This window comes from Lytechinus pictus, chromosome 3 (genome assembly GCF_037042905.1).
Source record: "Lytechinus pictus isolate F3 Inbred chromosome 3, Lp3.0, whole genome shotgun sequence".
Lineage (NCBI taxonomy): Eukaryota > Metazoa > Echinodermata > Echinoidea > Temnopleuroida > Toxopneustidae > Lytechinus > Lytechinus pictus.
In genome coordinates, this window is record NC_087247.1 from 23,668,596 (window position 1) to 23,687,295 (window position 18,700).

Consider the following 18,700-nt stretch of genomic DNA (forward strand, 5'->3'; position numbering starts at 1 on the left):
GCTCTGAGCCAATCAAAACCAAGGATTTTACTGACATTGTCAGTGCCGACAACTTTCACGAAACACCAACAGGTCTAATTGAGAGCTGACAAGTGTTTCATGAAGTGCCATTAAAAGTTTTTTTTTTGGTTTTTGTTACTATTTTGCTCTCAGCCAATCAGAGGCAAGGATTTCAGTAGCTTGCAAAAGTGAAAATTACAGGCAAGATACTTCATGAAAAAGTCACCTAGGTTGTAGACAACAAAGATACATGGGAAATTCAAATCAAGGTTACAATTTTAATAGATGATCAAAAGACCATAGTGAAATAGCATCTATATTAGAACTGATAATTATATAACATGACAGGTATCACAGTACACAATGTATATTTTTAGGGCACTTGTTGGTCCTGTTGGTCCTAAAAAGGACCACCCAAACTCAACGTTACAATTAGTGTGTTCTTGCCGTCTTCGGGAGAATGAGCAAAGTTGTAAAAGCAGGTATTGTATTTGTATATTCTGTCAAGGTGCTGTATGCCTTTTCAGGATCAACAATTGCCCATGAAAGATACATGGTGTATCGTGAAACCTACTCCGCTACTACACTATTCTTCTTTGCCATGGAAACCTTCAGATGTTACATGACAGGTTTCATTTCAAACTTACACATTGAAGTTACTGTGCTGTGCATGACCTTCATTATATAAAAAATTACACACTTTATCCAAGATTACAAGAACTGCATTGGACCTCTCTAAGAAAAAGTGAAACCAATTTCACACACCGATTATTTCTTTATATCTCAAATAATAATACATGTTCACTTCACCCATTTCTATGCTGTATTAACTTCATTGTGAAGATCTCTAATAAGTGTATACCGGTAAATAAAGGGAGCATCCGAAAATATAAACTTAATAGTTAATACCATGTGGACAGTGTTGCCACAATCTCTTTGACACTCATGAAATTTTAAGAGGTTTCCTTTAAATCAAAGCTGAGGCACACTGTATCTATCTTTCAACTCCAAAAGAAAGATTTGTAATACTTTTGTTATTTCTTTATAACCACAGTGCACATGTACATTATATCTCCAATAAAACTCTGATGAATTCAGTTGACAATCAATTTTGCCCCTTAATTTGTTATACACTTGGTGCAAGACAATCTTATTTTTTAGTCTGATGACATTTTATGAGGAAGAACAATATGCAAAAGTTCTTTATAAGAGCATGGTTAAGTCACCATAACAACCAGCTGTCCAGCTCCACCAAAAGGGAAGAAGAATGGACAGCACTCCCCCTCCCCCTTAGCATCTGGCACTGATACAAAATATTCATCAAATAGTAAACTTTTGTGAAAGTGATACAAGAAATGAATCACAACATGAAACAATACATGTTGTTATCATCTACAATCTATATGTGCACTTTGTTTCATTCCTGTAGTTTACACATTCTTATGGAAAATATATTCTCAGTAAAATTAACAGTCACTTCATGTTTGGTCTCACTTTACAATCATATAAAACTGAAGCAAACAACTTTAGATCTTTTCGAATTTTGAAACCACATAATAACCAGGGCTCCACACTAACCCATTTTTTCTACTGGTCCAACCTATTCATGTCGGACCAGTAGATACCCAGTTTTTCAAATTTTTACTGGTCCGAACCTAAAATCTACTGGTCCAAAAAAATAAAGAAAACATTAAAAAAAAAGGCGCAAGTTTATTTTTCTAGCCTTTCGTTACCCCCCCCCCCCCCAAATAAAAAGAAGGAATGAAGGACAAAAAGAAAGCAAGACAGAAACGAAACAAGGAAAGAAAGAAAGAAAGAAAGAAAGGAAGGAAGGAAAAGAAAGAAAGAATACAAGAAAGGAAGGATAGATGTGAAGGAAGGAAAAAAAGAAAGAACTAAAGAAGGAAAGGAAGGAAGGAATAAAGAAGGAACAAAAATAAGAAAGAAAGAAAAGAAAAAAGAAATGAAGGAAAGAAATGAAGCAAGCAATACAGAAAGAAAGAACAAATCCAGAAAGTAGTAAAGGAAAGAAAGAAGAAGCAATACAAAAGAAAGGGTATAAGGAGAGATGGAAAGAAGGACAAAAGAAAGAAAGAGAGGAAGGAAGGATTGAAAGAAGGAAGAAAGGAATCAAGGAAGAAATAAAGGAAAGGTAAAATGATAGATAGAAGGAAAGAAATAAATAAAGGAAGGGAAGGAAGGAAAGAAGCAAGCAATATAAAAAGAAAAAGTAAAAGAATAGATGAAAGGAAGAAAAAAAAAAGACTGAGAGACAAAGAAAGGAAGGAATGAAAGAATAAAGGAGAGAAAGGAAGCAAGCAGTCAAAAAAAGAAGAAAGGAAAGGTAAAAGGATAGATTTAACAAAGGGAAAAGGAAAGAACAAGACAGATAGAAGAAAGGAAGGAATGAATGAAAGAGAGAGCTGAAAGAAGGAAGAAATAAAAAAAAACAAGAAAGGGTAAATAAATGATGGATGGAAGGAAGAAAGAAACAAAGAAAGTAACGAAGAATGAAGGAAAGAAAAGGGTAAAAAGAAGGAAGGAAAGAAAGGAAGGAAGGAAGGAAGAAAGAGAGAAAGAAAGAAAGAAAAAAAAGAAAGAAAAAAGAAAGAGAGAGAGAGAAAAAAGAAATAGAGAAAAATATTTTTTATACGGATAGAAAGAATGAAAGAACGAATTAAAGAAAAAAAGGGAAAATAAAAAAAAAAGACAGTACCAAAAAAATGAAAGAAGAGAGGGAAGAAACAAAGAAAGATTGAAAAGAAAGAAGGAAAGAAAGATAGGAAGAAAACAGAGGAAGAAAGCTAAAACTATCATGATAAATAATTTATCAGTATCTTTTTGGCTCAATTAAAATAGCTACGAAAGAAAGTCAGAAACCAAGTGTATCAACACACACATAAATGCATATGTGGGGCTAATATGTATTCAGACGATATCACCCGAAACCCGATCTGTTTGAACCAAACAGAAGTGAAAATTTCTCCTTTTACTGCTTACAAATGACAGAGTTACTCCAATTTTTAGGAAATATGGACATTATAAGAGCCTTTCATGAGTATGAACCGTGAATTTTGATAGTTCTGTGAGAGATTTCTGCCAGAGTTTAGCAAAGTTTCGTTCGCGCAGCCAGTAGAGAATTTACCACATGGGTTGTGTGGCTGGCTACATGTACACTGTATCTACTCTAGTAACACTTACGTGCAATTCATTCTGTGTGTATTCTGTGTGTGAATGACAGAATTTGTCGGGGGGAAATGGTTTGCAGTGAATTTGACCATTTCTGGAAAAGTTATTGGCCCAACAATGGTTTTCATTACTGGTCATGTCGGACCCTTAAAATCTTGCTATTTTTGGAAAAATTACTGGCCCGACAATGATATTTTTTACTGGTCATGTCGGACCAGTAAATCTTCCTATTTTTGAAAATCTACCGGCCCGACAGCGATTTTTACCGGTCTGGGACCGTCGGACCGCCGCTAGTGTCGAGCCCTGTAATAACATACAGATATTCATCACCATGAAACAGCACTGAAATTGATTGAATTTCTGATTGAATCAATATGTCCTGGTGATTGGTCTCATTACTTATAGCTGCACTCATTTATTACTCTTGCATTATAAAAAAAATAATTTGAACTAAATTTTGTCAAATCCCAGATAAAATATGAGGTTTAGTAAACAAAGTAAAGTATGGGGGTACTGCAAGAAACTTGCATTCAATTGCAAGTCAATTTTACATCCTATAATTATTCATAATTCTTGAAATAATTGAACGATGGATGTTCCAAGCAATAACAAAAATAATTTGCAATTGAAATTAACAACTGAATGCACATGAAATAGGCTCCTGCAGCAAACCCCAAGAAGTATTGGCCATATTCTCCACAGTGCCAATAATGTGACGCAGCTAAGAAGTGGAAATTGAGACACTCTACAAATTTTGGTGACTGGTTTGGAGAATGTAATTAGGGTTATTCCATATAATGCCATAGCGAAGCAATTGCATTTCAAAAGAATGCCATATCTTCTTCACCGAGCAGGGAAGTCATATCAGCACCAAGTTATTTTTTGTCGGTGACTTCAACAGCAGTATGATTCCTATTCATTGGATAAATCAATTATAACAGGTAAAAAAGGTATAAAAGTCCAGAGCTTTTTCCCTCTTCTATCCTTACACGTTAGCTGACATTCTCCTTGTCCGTTTCACTTTTTGCTTGGTCCTTTTCAATCTCTTCTTGAGACGCTTCTTGTACAATGTCCGCAGATTCACTAGGATCTGACTTCTCGTTCATGGGGTACAGTTCAGGGTAGGTGACCATGCATTCCTGCATCTTCCGGAAATTGTCTATGCAGTCAGACCCCTTGGGTTCGGCCATGCTGTAGTGGAAGCAGGAGAAGGCCTCCCTGAACTCCATACCACAGGGACCACTGGCCATGCCTCCAAGACAAGGGCAACTCCAGTTGATATCCCCATTAGCAAGGATCAAACCTGTCAAATACAATAAACAGTGTCCGTAAAACCTACAAAATTGTAATACTAGTACATGCATTCAATTTTAAAGTACAAAAAACATTATCTTGCCTTAAAGTTTGATAAGTAAAATGGAATTCTTAACATATATTTCATATAGTCCCTAGTCATTACATTTATTTTGAAAAACTCTTAAATGCTAACTGGCAAGGATAAAAGAAAAAATAACGTCCCCATAAGTTGCTGAAATTACACTTTTCACCGCTACATATAAATGAAATTGAACTGGCCTACTTATTTTCCATATTTCCTTGAAATTCTTTTGATTTAATTGGGAATTATCAAGAGAATCAGAGAGTCTCCCATCTTTCTTGACAATGAAAGATTGTTTTCAATCGATGTCACACTCGATCTACCTACATGAAAGTCTACATGTGGGACTACAATATGTACAATATTGATCTGTAGAATTTCAGCAACATTTTGGGAAGTGTTTTTTTTTTCTTCAATACGGTCACACAGTTGTAGTAGGAAAAAATGAACCTCTTAAAATGTTGTTAGAATGACGTTTAAAATTTTGACTTCGCCCTAATTTCTAGTTTACATCTTACTGCTGGAATGCCCACAAGCTGCCATTACAGATAGTTTACTTTCAAACAAATATCATTAGCTAGGATTTTTAAGGGTGTGGTAACACAAAATATCATGGACATGGTTGCAAACATTTGTTTACATAATTCCTTTTTCCAGATAATGTATCCTTTCTGTACCATCAGTCTAGAAGCAATATGGTAACGTCACATCAGTAAAGTCTTGGGTGATTTAGTCGAGTATCAACAAGATATTATGTACCTTCTGGTTCTTCTTCCTCAGCAAGATATTTGAGTTCCTCCTTGATGGGGGTTTCATGGTCCTCCTTTGTGACGAAGAGAACTTGGTCCTTCCCTGATAATAATAAAAAAAATAATCACAAAGATCAACGTAAGAACACAGAAACATGTCTACAATAAGTTTTGTTTGTACAAAAAGCCATTGTATATTACTGATCATCACTGCTTGTACTTGCAGTGATTTACAAAAGTAAGATTGGTATTTAGAAGGGATTTGTAATGCGCCAAATCCGCTCTGCACAGTGCCCAAGGTGCAATGGAAGAGAAAGAGAGAGAAAAGTAACGGCGAAGGACAATGAGAAACAAGATGGCGGCGTAAGCATCGGGCAAGTCTCCCCCGTCTTTTCATATTTTTTTCATTTTTTTATGAATTCTTGTTTATAAATGAAATTGATAGCGTAGAAATGTCGGAAATGAAGTTGTATCCGATTTACATGATTTAAGGCTAGATCTTATAAGTAGAAATCTCGGGGGCCAAAGTTTCAGGTTTTTTGGCGGTATACGCAGATAAATGGGATGGAATCCCAGGCTCCGTTGGAGAGTAAGCATACGTTAGTAAAATATTTTTACTCTCAAGGAGCCTCTTGGCTACCCAGACCGGCTTACACTGCTTTCAGTATAGGTGGCAACTGTCTTTGGCAAAACAAAGCCTAAAGTAAAGGTATGATCTAATGATCATGATGTTTTTGTTTATCCGAAAACTGTTCGGTTTCGACTCCCCATATAAAACTAAGTCAGGCGTTTAACGGAATTGAAAATAACCGTGAATATATAAATAATGCAGCACTCGGCTACCGACGAGTGACGTGACATGATTTGCTCAGCCAGGCCCACCTTACCTTAATGCCCGTTGTTTTTAAACGTTGTTAATGCACGTCCGCCCAGTACATGTATCTATCGCGCTCCAGCTACATGTAGCTCCACGCACTTCAGACTCAGTGGCCCGTATTCTGAAGTCGGGTTTAACTTAAACTCAGGTTTAAAGTTGTGGTTTAAGTATGGACAGCCAATTGTTACATAAACCACTAACGGTAGAGATATCATACTTCAGCCCATTCTGCTCTCAAATCATTCATAATTGTGTAAAAAGTACGTATAAATAGATGATTGTCTTCACCATCGATGAATCAGGAAAGAGCACAGTAAACATCACCCAAGGGTTCATTACATGCTGCCGCGCACAGAAAAATCAAGCCATAGAAGTCATGTGTTGTGGACACCAGAAGTGAGATCCCATCACGCGAGACCCACTAGCTAGTTAGAAATCCACTGCCACACGCGGTTCATGGTGCGAGGTTAGTATACTATTAATACCACTCACACTAATAGTAATACGAGGTACTAGCCTCGCAATACGTGTGAGTGAGTAAACATAGGAAATGTACAATTACAACTTAATAAAAAAAATGATACATTTGGCTTCCCATACTTAAACCACAACTTTAAACCTTAGTCTAAGTTACACCTGACCTCAGAATACGGGCCAGTGAAACAAGCTGAGGCTGCCTGAGCGCTAGCGCGCCAGGGCCCAGGGATCGGGAAGGGGACGGGCCGTTGGACAGGGGCTAGGCTGGGGCAGCCGGCAACCGCGGGGAAGTACGGCGTAATCATCATCATGAATGATGAAGTAGATGATGAAGAATGTTGCGAAGAAATACTTCAGAGTTCAGAATACACCCTTTTCAAATCATGCTTTAAAAACATAAAAGAGAATAATCTGAGAACATTATACATACCCTCTTGGCGACAATACGACATTGTTGTTTATCTAATTCTCCCCTAATTCTGTAAGAATTCGACTTGTATTTAGACGCAGCAGCTAACAGTGATGATGTAAGAAATACCTGCACACACATGTGTTACCGTAAATAGTTTTTGTTCAGGAAAATGGTTATATCTTATTACTAAATCCAGATGATAATTTCTTATTATGTAGTAATGGTGCCATTTTATGTATTTAATGGATTTCAGTGTAATGATAATCGATTCTTATGATCATAAAATGCTGGGGCTGGAAATTGATTTCTTATCATTATGCATAGATTTTATCATATTTAGTGAATGGGCTGCTGATCAAAAGACCATTACACTATTGGTAGCTCGAATCGAAATTGAATGGAAAGCAATGGTGCGAGTCGCCACGTATACGCCGCATCCCGGCCGGTCGACCGTACGCCGTATCGTATACCGTTTGTTGGCATATGACCAGACCATAATGTGTAACCGTCTGGTCGACCGATCGTAAATTGTTTAATTTGAGTAGTTTAAAAGAAAATAAAAATATATTCAGGGGATCAGATAGTGTACTGGGACTAGAAGATCAAACTGTATTCACAACCAGACGTCAGTTTTAGGAAAATGGGAAATCCCACGACAAAGGGAAACGCACTTCTACTACCCCTCAGCACGAACTCGAAGGAAACATCCCCGGGCCAGACCGGCGGAGGTAAGCAAGTGTTTTCCTGCTACTAGGACTAGGAGCTAGTATACTAATACCTACCTGGACAAGTTAGTCATATCTTTATCCACCAACCACGGAGTTAGTTTCAATCTTACTAAACCCGTTTCACGAAAGGCTTCCTAACTAGAATACCTTGATATCGATACTATCGGTTGAAAGAGCAGACGAGACGTAGCCTTAGTCACAAAATAGCACAATTTTTTAAAAGTAAAAATATGATAAAACTGCAATTATTGTGATTAATTTGGAAATACATTTAATCAAAATAATAGCAGAGGCAAAATATGTACCATGCATACTTAAACCATGAAGACTGGAGCATTCATTTGCTGAGAAAATCAAATTATGAATAATTCATTTCAATTTCATGACTAAAAACTTACATGTGGACATTGAGATGGGTATCCCCGGGATAGTAGATTTGGATAGTTTACGAAAGTAAACCACAGTTGTTTTCTTTGTGATAATTATGAGTTTATTAATGGTTCCAAACATCATCAAAATATAGTTTAACATAAATTTTAAATGTTTACATACCGAAACACAAGATTTGACAATTTTTTGCATAAATTAGAGATAGCATTTATCAAAAATGTTGATAAGTGTCTGAGAACGACGAATACGAGTCCAGTTATGGATGGCCTGACGTGGTAGAATCTTTATCGATTCAATTATTTTACTATTTCAAAATGAATGGTTTTGTTGCGTTTGACCAACAGTTTTTATAGTTTCTGTGCATTACAAAAATTATTGAATGATCTATCACACCTGTTTTGTGATGTTATTTCAACTTCTATGAATGATTACGTAAGATTATAATTTTCAAATTTCGAGGCACTTTTGCATGTCATAGTCTACCCACGTGATGCCACTACGTCATTAAGAAAGAAGTTATGACAGGTTCGGAGGTGTCATAAATATTTAGTCAGGTTGTTGTCCCCGATCTTGGCAAAGAGGGCTTCGTGAAACGGTTAGCGGACAAGTAGCTCACTATCTTCGATTTAGTCAAGAAGTTAGACTTATGACGGTGTTGTGAAACGGGCCCCTGAATACTAAAACCTCGCAATACGTGTGACTCTGTGATCGTGAGTGGCTGAAGGCAGGCCTAAAAAACTTAGGCTGGAGGCCAAGCCGAAGGCTTTACTCCCTTTACTGTGCGGATTTTTTACCAGATAAGACAATTATTTTCAGGGAGTTTGAGATCAATATATTATTTTGACTTGTAAATTGTATAAACTATAATGTGAGGCAAATTAAAAAACAAACTTTCACAATGCACAATTTGAAAGTTTGATTTTGAACTTTGATCACACTCACAGACATCTTGACATTGCATCAATCATCATGCATGATCTGTCAGATGCAAATATTTTTTTCTGAATTTCGGAAGCGGATTGGCTGGAACTATTTGTGTCTCTGTGTGTCACTGTAAGATCGATAGATCTTTGTGTCATACAATAATTGCTTCACTCCCAATCCCAGACCATGCAGGCCCGGGTAGCCAGGCGGCTTCTTGAGAGTAAAAATCATTAACTAACGAGTAACGTAGGCTTACTCTAAACGAAGCCAGGGAGTCCTCCCTATTCATCTGCGTGTACCGCAAAAAACCCTGAAACTTTCGCCCCCGAGATTTCTACTTTCCTTCTAAAAGATCTAGCTCTAAATCATGTACATTAACGCGTCCATAACATTGGGGAAGTACAATAAGAAAAAAGATGGCGGCGTAAACATCGGGCAAGTCTCTTCCGTCTTTTCACAATATTTTTTCATTTTTTTAAATGAATTCTTGTTTAAAAATAACAACGAGAGCGTAGAAATGTCGGAAATGAAGTTTTATCCCATGTACATGAGATCTTTTAGAAGGAAAGTAGAAATCTCGGGGGCGAAAGTTTCAGGGTTTTTTGCGGTACATGCAGATGAATAGGGAGGACTCCCTGGCTTCGTTTAGAGTAAGCCTACGTTAGTAAATGATTTTTACTCTCAAGAAGCCGCCTGGCTGGGGGGGGGGGGGGTACTCGACCAAAAAAGTGGTAGGTATGTGCCACGGGCGAGACAAAAAACGGGGGCTGTGGAGCGGGCTTATTGTAAAGAGGAGGGTCCTCAGAACCGAACGGCTTCGGAACTACAAATGTTTGTGAAAACTGGGGTCCTTGGAACGGGTCGCCTGCGTGTGAGTGCATATGCATCCCTATGGAATGGGCATACGTGCATGCAGCTAGTACGGGTGCCGGGTGCGCTTGCGCAGAGGCGATGGTCGGACAGCGATCTGCGGCCGCTTTTCACCAAAAATGCAGCTAATTGTAGCGGATCATTGCAGCCGGAACGGCGTAACGAAATATACGGTATGCGAAGCTTTGGAACTGATTTCTTTCTTCTTTCTCAATAAGAAGAAAATGCTATGCTTTGGAGCGGCTTTCTTTTTTTTTCTCAATAAGATAAAAATGCTATGCCTTGGAACGTAAATTTGAGTGTAAAAAGGGGGGTCCTCTCCGCAGCACCTACCCACAATGCATTATACATGTATACTGAGTGCCCCCCCCCCCCCCCCCCCGGGCATGCAGGGAGCCAAGCAATGCGCAACAGAGTGCATTGCAGTGTGAGACAATCTTTTTTTTCAAACGTGGTCATTTGTTGGTGCAACTGCAAGGAATAATGTTGCTAACTAAAATTGATAAACGCTTTTGGTCATAAGCAGATAAGAGAAATGGCTACATATATAATAGTCGAGCATTGTATTACCGCCTTGCCGCCGACCACTAGTATCATGATTCCGGATGCGCCATTTACTGCGTACAAACACGATTTTGTGGCGTATGACTTCCGCAGTTTAATTTCAGAGAGCAATAAATGGAACAAGATTTACAAAAACAAGTCGAAAAAAATCAAACTTTTACCTTGTATCTCCAAAAAGACAGAAAATGCTTAGAATTAAAAATATCGTAACATACTTTTTGTATTTTTCTGTTGGAAATATGGGCCTGATTTGCCGAATTTCAATCTCGTCCATGCCTTTGATCGAATGTTAAAGGTGTGGTGTACTATTTGTTGGTGATCGTTGACAGTTAGACTCAAGGTATACCGTGCGTGAGGTTTACAATGTGTATTGCCATCGACAGCGCATCGATAGAACATAAGCATAATATTGGAAAGAGTGATGGAACATGCAGCTTAAAAGAAATTAAAATTAGTTAGCACAAATCTATTGCCAACATGTTTAGGGTTGGTTAAGGTTACCTTAGGCAATGGTTCGTGTACGCTCCACTACAATACACAGTCTACATACACTACTGCTACATTACACGAAAGTGATGAACATCAGGTTCATCCCATAGGAATTGGTCCGTCAATTCACTCTCTGTACACTTTTTGTCATAAATAAGCATAATTGATGCAAAAACATGAACTTACATATATATGTAGATGTACTCCAGTGATCAGCAACTACATGTACATCACTCCTTTTTCATTCTTCTATCAGTCTAAAAATTGATGATGTAAACCATGTAGGGGAGATTGGGGTTAGTTGGAATGTGGGGTAAGTTGAAACATTGTAATTTTCTTTAACACTTATTGCCATTAGCAACAGCCGTCCACCATATTACAGACAACACATGTGCAACAAGCCTGGTGAAGTTAGAAAGAAATGTTTGTTTTTTGTCTAACCTGCATAGCAGAGTGAGACTATAGGCGTCGCTTTTTCGCCACCCCGCCTAAGGTTAGTTTTTGAAATGACAGCATAACTAAATTTAGAAAGTATATGGACCTACATGTAGTTCATGAAACTTGGACATAAGGTTAATCAAGTATTACTGAACATCCTGCTTGAGTTTCAGGTCACATGACCAAGGTCAAAGGTCTTTAGGGTCAATGAACTTAGACCATGTTGGGGGAATCAACATCAAAATCTTAACCTAAAGTTAAGTTTTTGAAATTTCGTCAAAACATTGAAAGTATATGGACCTACATGTAGTTCATGAAACTTGGCCATAAGGGTAATCAAGTATTACTGGATATCCTGCATGAGTTTCAAGTCACATGACCAAGGTCAAGGGTCATTTAGGGTCAATGAACTGTGACCAAGTTGGGGGTATTTGTTGAATTACCATCATACTCTGTAAGTGTATTGGTCTAGTTCATAAAACTTGGACATAAGAGTAATCAAGTATCACTGAACATCTCATGCATGTTTCAGGTCACATGACCAAAGTCAAAGGTCATTTAAGGTCAATGATCTTTGGCCATTTTGGAGGTAATTATTAGATTGTTGTCATAACTTTCAAACTTCAAAGTTTATACAATGTAGATATAGTTTATTAAATGTGGATATAGGGGTAATCAAGTATCACTGACAAGTCTTAGGTCGCATGATCAAGGTCAAATGTCATTTATTGTCAATGAATATAGTATTGTATCATTATATGAATTGTGTTTTTTTATGAATAATTATGTTATAATAGTTTTCAAAGTCAGCACTGCTGTTATATTGAATCGTGTGATGCAGGTGAAACTGCCAGAGGCGCTCCACTTGTTTCACCTTCTGAGTATTTTTTTTTTCTTTCAGAAATTTTTTATTATCTCAGAGAAGTTTATACTGGTAGATCAAGTTGGTCACCTTGGGCCTAATAGACACTTGTACCTGTAACAAGGCAAGCTACAAAATAAGGTTGTTAATATGCCATGATGAAGTCCCTTTTTCATGCTGTAAGCATGGAGCTATTAAGAGAGCTCTATGCTGTAAGCTTGTAAATGTCACATGGGCCTCTGGGGTTAGTTGGAACAAAATTGAAGGTGCTATTTGGAACAGGAAATGTGTTAACTGCAATATAAGAAGTTGCCAAATTGATTACCCAATTTGTATTTTTGTTTTACGTGCTAGGTGCATTTTATTGGGTACGGTACCACACTTTGTTTGTATCTCATGTTTGACAACAATGTTCATTAGTTTTTAGCATAATTTACCCTTTCATTCATTCAGTTCTGACCTTTAATTTTTATTGTATGGTATAGTTAAATACTTCAAAGTACAGTTAGAGGTGTGTGTTCCTATAATAATCCCCAACTTTGCCCCTACCTAATGAGTAATTAGATTTTGGCACCATACATGTACATTTGTCATGAAAGCCACTATTTATATTTCATATACAGTATCAGCCTCCATATTCATTTTATTACTGAGTTACAGTTAAAAAACTACTTTGCATAAATATTTATCTGATTATAGTAATTAATGTAATAAAAAATTGATGCAGAAGTAATAATAACGGTATATTTACCCAGGGTAGCCAATTCAGTTCTGAAAACTGTTCTCCCAGTGGGCCCTGCTATTATCATTACCTGGCTAAGCTAGGCTACATGTACCTACCGTATTCAGGTGCACACAGCTTTTTGAGGAATTACTTCCTGCCGGTACCCATTTACCTCACCTGGATCGAGTGCAGCACACTGTGAATGAATTCCTTGCTGAAGGAATTTCCGCCATGGCTGGGATTTGAACCCACGACCCTCTGTTTCAAAGTCTAGAGACTAATTCGCTGGGCCATGACGGTCCATGTCAAGTACATCAAACTGCTGATCAATACCCTTTAATAATTGCTTTTAAAATCAAACGCACACAAATATGCAGAATTCTCGTATACAGTCTCCCAGTGTGAGTGGCTGTATATCATGTGTAATATTAGAACACATAAAGTTCAACAAATCAGAATACACATCTCTAATATTTTGAACTTGAAAAAATAAGCAAATAAGCTAAAACCATGTTATAGTTGTAAGTAGTTTTAGTATAATTCTTAATTTACCATGCAGTGTTCCAACTTACCCCATACCATGCTCCAACTTACCCCGTAAGTGGGGTACATGTAAGTTGGAACACTTGAGATGGTCTTGTTCAAGGTGGATTTTTTCAGTAACCATCATAGATTTAAAGAATTTATGGGGTACATTTGTAGTCCTTAGATATATGCTTTAAGCTGATATATTGATTATATTGATCTATTTAGATTTGACAGCCATTTTTGTCAGAAATGTTCCAACTTCCAACTAACCCCAATCTCCCCTACCTATTTCTCCAACATAAATTCACCGTCGATTTGAAAATGTCACAATCACAAGAATGTGTGGCCGGCGGCCGCGGCAATACCTGCGATTGTGAATGCAATGTGTTAAAGCATGGACCTTGGTTAAAGCATACAGTAGTGTAGTGGTAGTGATATCATGGACTAGTAGGTCCATGGTTAGGTTAAGGTACAAGGTTATAGAATGGTGTTTCAGCGGGGCGATTTGTCTCAAGTGCCATGTTGACCTGGGGCCTGTTTTATAAAGAGTTACAACCCGGGGGGGGGGGGGGGGGCACTCAGTATATAATGCATAATGCATAGTGGGTATGTGCCACGGAGGGGACCCCCATTTTTACACTCAAATTTCCGTTCCAAGGCATAGCATTTTTGTCTTACTGAGAAAAAGAACAAAGAAAGCCGCTCCAAAGCATAGCATTTTCTTCTTATCGAGAAAAAAGAAGCAAGAAATCCGCTCCAAAGCTTCGCATATTTTCCGTTACGCCGTTTCGGCCACATTGATCTGCTACAATGAGCCGCAATTTTGGTGAAAAGCGGCCGCAGAGCGCTGTCCGACCATCGCCTCTGCGCTAGCGCACTAGGCTAGCTGCATGCATGTACATGTATGCCCATTCCATAGGGATGCATACGCACTCACACGCAGACGACCTGTTCCAAGGACCCCCGTTTTCACAAACATTGTAGTTCCGAAGCCCGCTCCAAGGCCCCCGTTTTTTGTCTCGCCCGCTGCACATACCCACTACTTTTTTGGTCGAGTACCCCCCCCCCCCCCCCCCCCGGTTACAATAGTTGTACGTCCTTTATGAAACAGGCTCCAGGACCCTGTAACATCTGTCACACTTCTACTTTTTGTGTACATGTAGCAGTCTTTAAAAATGTGGAGCAAATAGGTAATGCGATACCCTTACTAGGAAAATTTGCGGGAGTTTTGATCGCAGGCAATTGACTAACGTTCTAAACACAAAAAGGTATGGCAAGTGATCATAATGCACTGATCAGTGGATGTAAGCACATGTATGTTGTTGATTATAGACAACTCGCCCCCACCCAACTCGCCAAACAATTTTCCACCACTGTATAGTGATATTGACCTCTAGCTGTGCTGTACCTTGATTCAAGAGAGAGAGCTAGCTAGCAATAGGGAGGGGGACATCTCATTAAATGAAAAATAAATAAATAAATCTGAAGGAGTGAAGAGAAACAACTGAATGGGACAGGAACATGAGAGGTAATAGAAATTAGAATGTTGTATTTTAAGTATAGTTTAATAAATTAAAAATGATTGAATTGAATTGAACTGATATGAGAGAAAACTGAAAAGAAAACATGATCTGAGGAAAATGGGTTATAAAACGATACTAGAAATGAGAAAAGAATGGTGAAGGTAAAAGGAGGACATACACTGTATACCCAATTTTAATTTTATTAAAGTGAAAAATTTGCTGTAGTCTTCCAATTAAATTAATTCATAGTACTGTACATGTAGCTCCTCATTTATCAAATATCAATAAGAAAGTGAACATGTTAATTCTCCCTCTCTCACCCACCCCTCATTATAGAAAAAACTCAATAATAAAGTTTAATGTCAAAGTGTTCTTTTTCATTCTCTCTTGCTCTCTGAAATATGCATAGTAATGATATCATTTGAAAAACATCTTTCTTTCTTCTTGTGTGATAAAAAAACAAAACAATTTTTATCGTCCTGTTTTTCTTATTTTTCTCATCCCATTGCACACTATTTTTGAACAAGATTAGATTCTCAGTTAATATGGGCTTAAATCTTCCCATGCCTGCAAAACCAATGACTTAACAAGTACTGTAAAGGCATGTGCAAACACAGTTTTCAACAATGATTTGTTGACTTATCTCAAGCTTGGTTTGTTGCGGAGGCATAGTCATTATTGCTGGTACAATGCAATTACCAAGTCAAAAGAAAAGAGTTATATTATGGTGGTGCCAGCAATATGCAGGCGCTTTTGGTGTGCAATGCCTTGAATCCACACCCTTGTCTAGAAAACCCAATCCAAATCTCAGTATGCACAAAATATGCAGAAAAAAGGGACTGTACAAATGGGTGTAAGCTGGGGACTATTTCTTGAAAGTTGTCACCACTGACAAGTTTCAATTCTCTGACATTTAGTTGTATATGCTTTGTACACTAGCAAATATTTCCTTAATATCGGGATAAATGGCAGTTTAGTTAAACGCTTTGTAAAAAGAAAGTGGGCTAAGCTTAACCCTGCATTATATAGGTTGGGCTCAACTTGCAAAGTGGGCTAATCCCACCTACAGTACGGGACTACTTGGCCCTGCAAAATAGCAGGATTAGCCAAGCAATTATGGTGCTAAGTAACAGTCTTGAGACCAGTACATTTCAGCCGATCAAAACCATTGGTTTTGCTAACGTTGTCAGATAACAGATTTTGTCACATCCCCACTTGTTCTTTTGTATTTTATTATATGAAATCAGGTTTATTCAAATTTTTTACTCCAAGAACTAGAAAATTTGGATTGACAACTGATTTAGTGCATTAGATATTTATTGCTGCAACTTAAATAAAGGAGACATATTATTCACACAAGAATTAAATAATGAAAAATTTATGATTTATGTAATAACATAAGAAAACGGAAAGTGGGGATGTGACATCATTAGCCCACCTAATGAATATTCATGACGACTGTTTTCACAAAATATTGCTAAACTTTAAACTTCAATAACTTTATTATTTGTTATCCGATTTTGATGAAAGTTTCGGCATTTTGCTCAGTGAATTCTACTCTATGTATTAAGATATAAATATTTTCAGCCCGGATCATCCCTTTAAGGCCTATTGTAGGCCCCTCATGCAATATTAAGTATTAACCCTTATCAAACTGGGGGAAGGTCAATTTGAGCCCCCCCCCCTCGAGAAATTTTGTCACTACGCTGTCGTGCGAAATTTTTTGACTACACTGCTCACTGACTTTTTACTTTCAAGTCTTGCGCATCATTTGAGACCAAATTTGCGATGCCTGTGTGCGTGGTTTCAAAATTACGCAACATTTTGTACGTGCGTGTCATACCCAAAATTGCTCAAAAACGTGATTCCATGTACAAGGGCAATGCAGATAGTGTTTTTCAACCAAAAGTCATTAATGTATGATTATTTTTTACTTTTGTTGGTTCAAATAGATTTATTTTATGCTATTTATGATCACAAGAGTCCCGACAAAGTTCATCAGAAAAAACAAAGAAATACAAATATTAAAAAAAAAATACATAAGAAATCATATTTTTTGCAATTTTTGGTGGATATTTGTTATAAATGTGAAAATTGATACTCTCACCAAAAATTAGCATTCTACTAGCTTAATACATGTAAATAGAGTTAAAGGCAAAAACATTCAAAAAAAATTTAGGGCAAATTTCATATGCTTACTTGCATAATTAATTAATGAAAAAAATATAAACAATTAATTTTTGTCTTGTACATGAAATTGCTGATAGTGCATTTAATTGCATGTAAAATCAAACGCACCCAAATATGCAGAATTTTACTACACAGTCTGCTTGCGTGAGTGGCTGTATTTATAGAAAACATAAAGTTCACCAAATCCACATTTTAAATATTTTGAACTTGAAAAAAATAAAGCAAATAGGATAAAACCATGTAATATTACAGTTTTAAGTAGTTTTAGTATAATTCTTAATTGACCATGCAGTGTTCCAACTTACCCCATACCATGTTCCAACTTACCCCGTATTGGGGTAAGTTGGAACGTTTGCGATGGTCTTGTTCAAGGTGGATTTTTTTCAGTAACCATAATAGAGTTTAAAATTTTATGAGGTACATTTGAAGTCCTTAGATATATGCTTCAAGCTGATATATTGATTGTTTCTCGAATAAAATCTATTTGGATTTTACAGCCATTTTTGTCAAAAATGTTCCAACTAACCCCGGTCTCCCCTACTGTAGTAACTGTACATACCAAGAACGCTTTAAAATACGGGTTCATCAAATGAAAACGATAACATCTTTGAACAAACATATTTAGCATAAATACATCCTCACCTTTCACGGTATTAGCATTTTATTAGGGTTGGATGAAGTTTTATCGATAATTTTTTTGTGCATGTAGAGGGCAGCAACACACGACCGTGTACTGCATGCCTTTACGTTAGTTGGTACATGTACTTGTTTTTTGTCGCTAAAATTGAGCTTCCGCTTGTGAATGTTTTCGATACGATCAAATGGAGTCGAGTGCAGGCACAATGTTTGGATTGTCATAATTATAGCGAAGTGAGATCGTGTTTTTGGCTAGTAAGTATTTGTATTTTGTTGAGATATTGGAGTAATTTCTGTTGCTGTTCTGTGCATTTTGAGGAAAAATATGTTTTCTGTAATTTTCCGTTTGAAAAGCCACTTTCAAAAGGCCGTTTCCGGGAATTCCATCCGTTTTCCTGTGCATTTTGAGGAAAAATATGTTTTCTGTAATTTTCCGTTTGAAAAGCCACTTTCAAAAGGCCGTTTCCGAGAATTCCATCCGTTTTCTGCAATCTCTGAAAATCACTGTCATGTCCCTACATAATAGCGGGTATTATCGATTACAAGAGAAAGGTTATCGATAAAGTGGCAAAAAACATGCGATAATCGACAAGACTAGCGATAAAGAGGTTATCGATAACAGCGCTACATCATGGTGAACTACTCTTTAAAGAATGTTCCACAGTTAAAATGAAGTCCATGTCATTTTCACCAAATTTGCAGAGAGTTACTCTGGTATCTATGCATTATGAGAATGCAAAAAAAAAATAATA

At 37.2% G+C, this 18,700-nt stretch overlaps 1 protein-coding gene across 1 annotated transcript; it reads right to left on the reverse strand.

The window, feature by feature from the left end:
- Positions 1 to 264: 264 nt before the first annotated feature.
- Positions 265 to 7,529, reverse strand: LOC129257588 (mitochondrial intermembrane space import and assembly protein 40-like). Its single transcript, XM_054895956.2, has 4 exons — positions 7,453 to 7,529; positions 7,101 to 7,208; positions 5,327 to 5,419; positions 265 to 4,492 (listed from the first exon to the last, which is right to left on the reverse strand). The coding sequence occupies exons 2-4, from the start codon at positions 7,120 to 7,122 to the stop codon at positions 4,182 to 4,184; spliced, it is 426 nt and encodes a 141-aa protein (XP_054751931.1). The 5' UTR covers positions 7,123 to 7,208; positions 7,453 to 7,529; the 3' UTR covers positions 265 to 4,181.
- Positions 7,530 to 18,700: the final 11,171 nt, after the last annotated feature.

Coding starts and splice junctions, on each gene's coding strand:
- LOC129257588 (XM_054895956.2), bottom strand. CDS start 7,122: ATGTCGTATTGTCGCCAAGAGG. Junction 5,420..7,100: donor GTCGTATTGTCGCCAAGAGG/GTATGTATAATG, acceptor TATTATTATCAG/GGAAGGACCAAGTTCTCTTC. Junction 4,493..5,326: donor TGAGGAAGAAGAACCAGAAG/GTACATAATATC, acceptor TGTATTTGACAG/GTTTGATCCTTGCTAATGGG.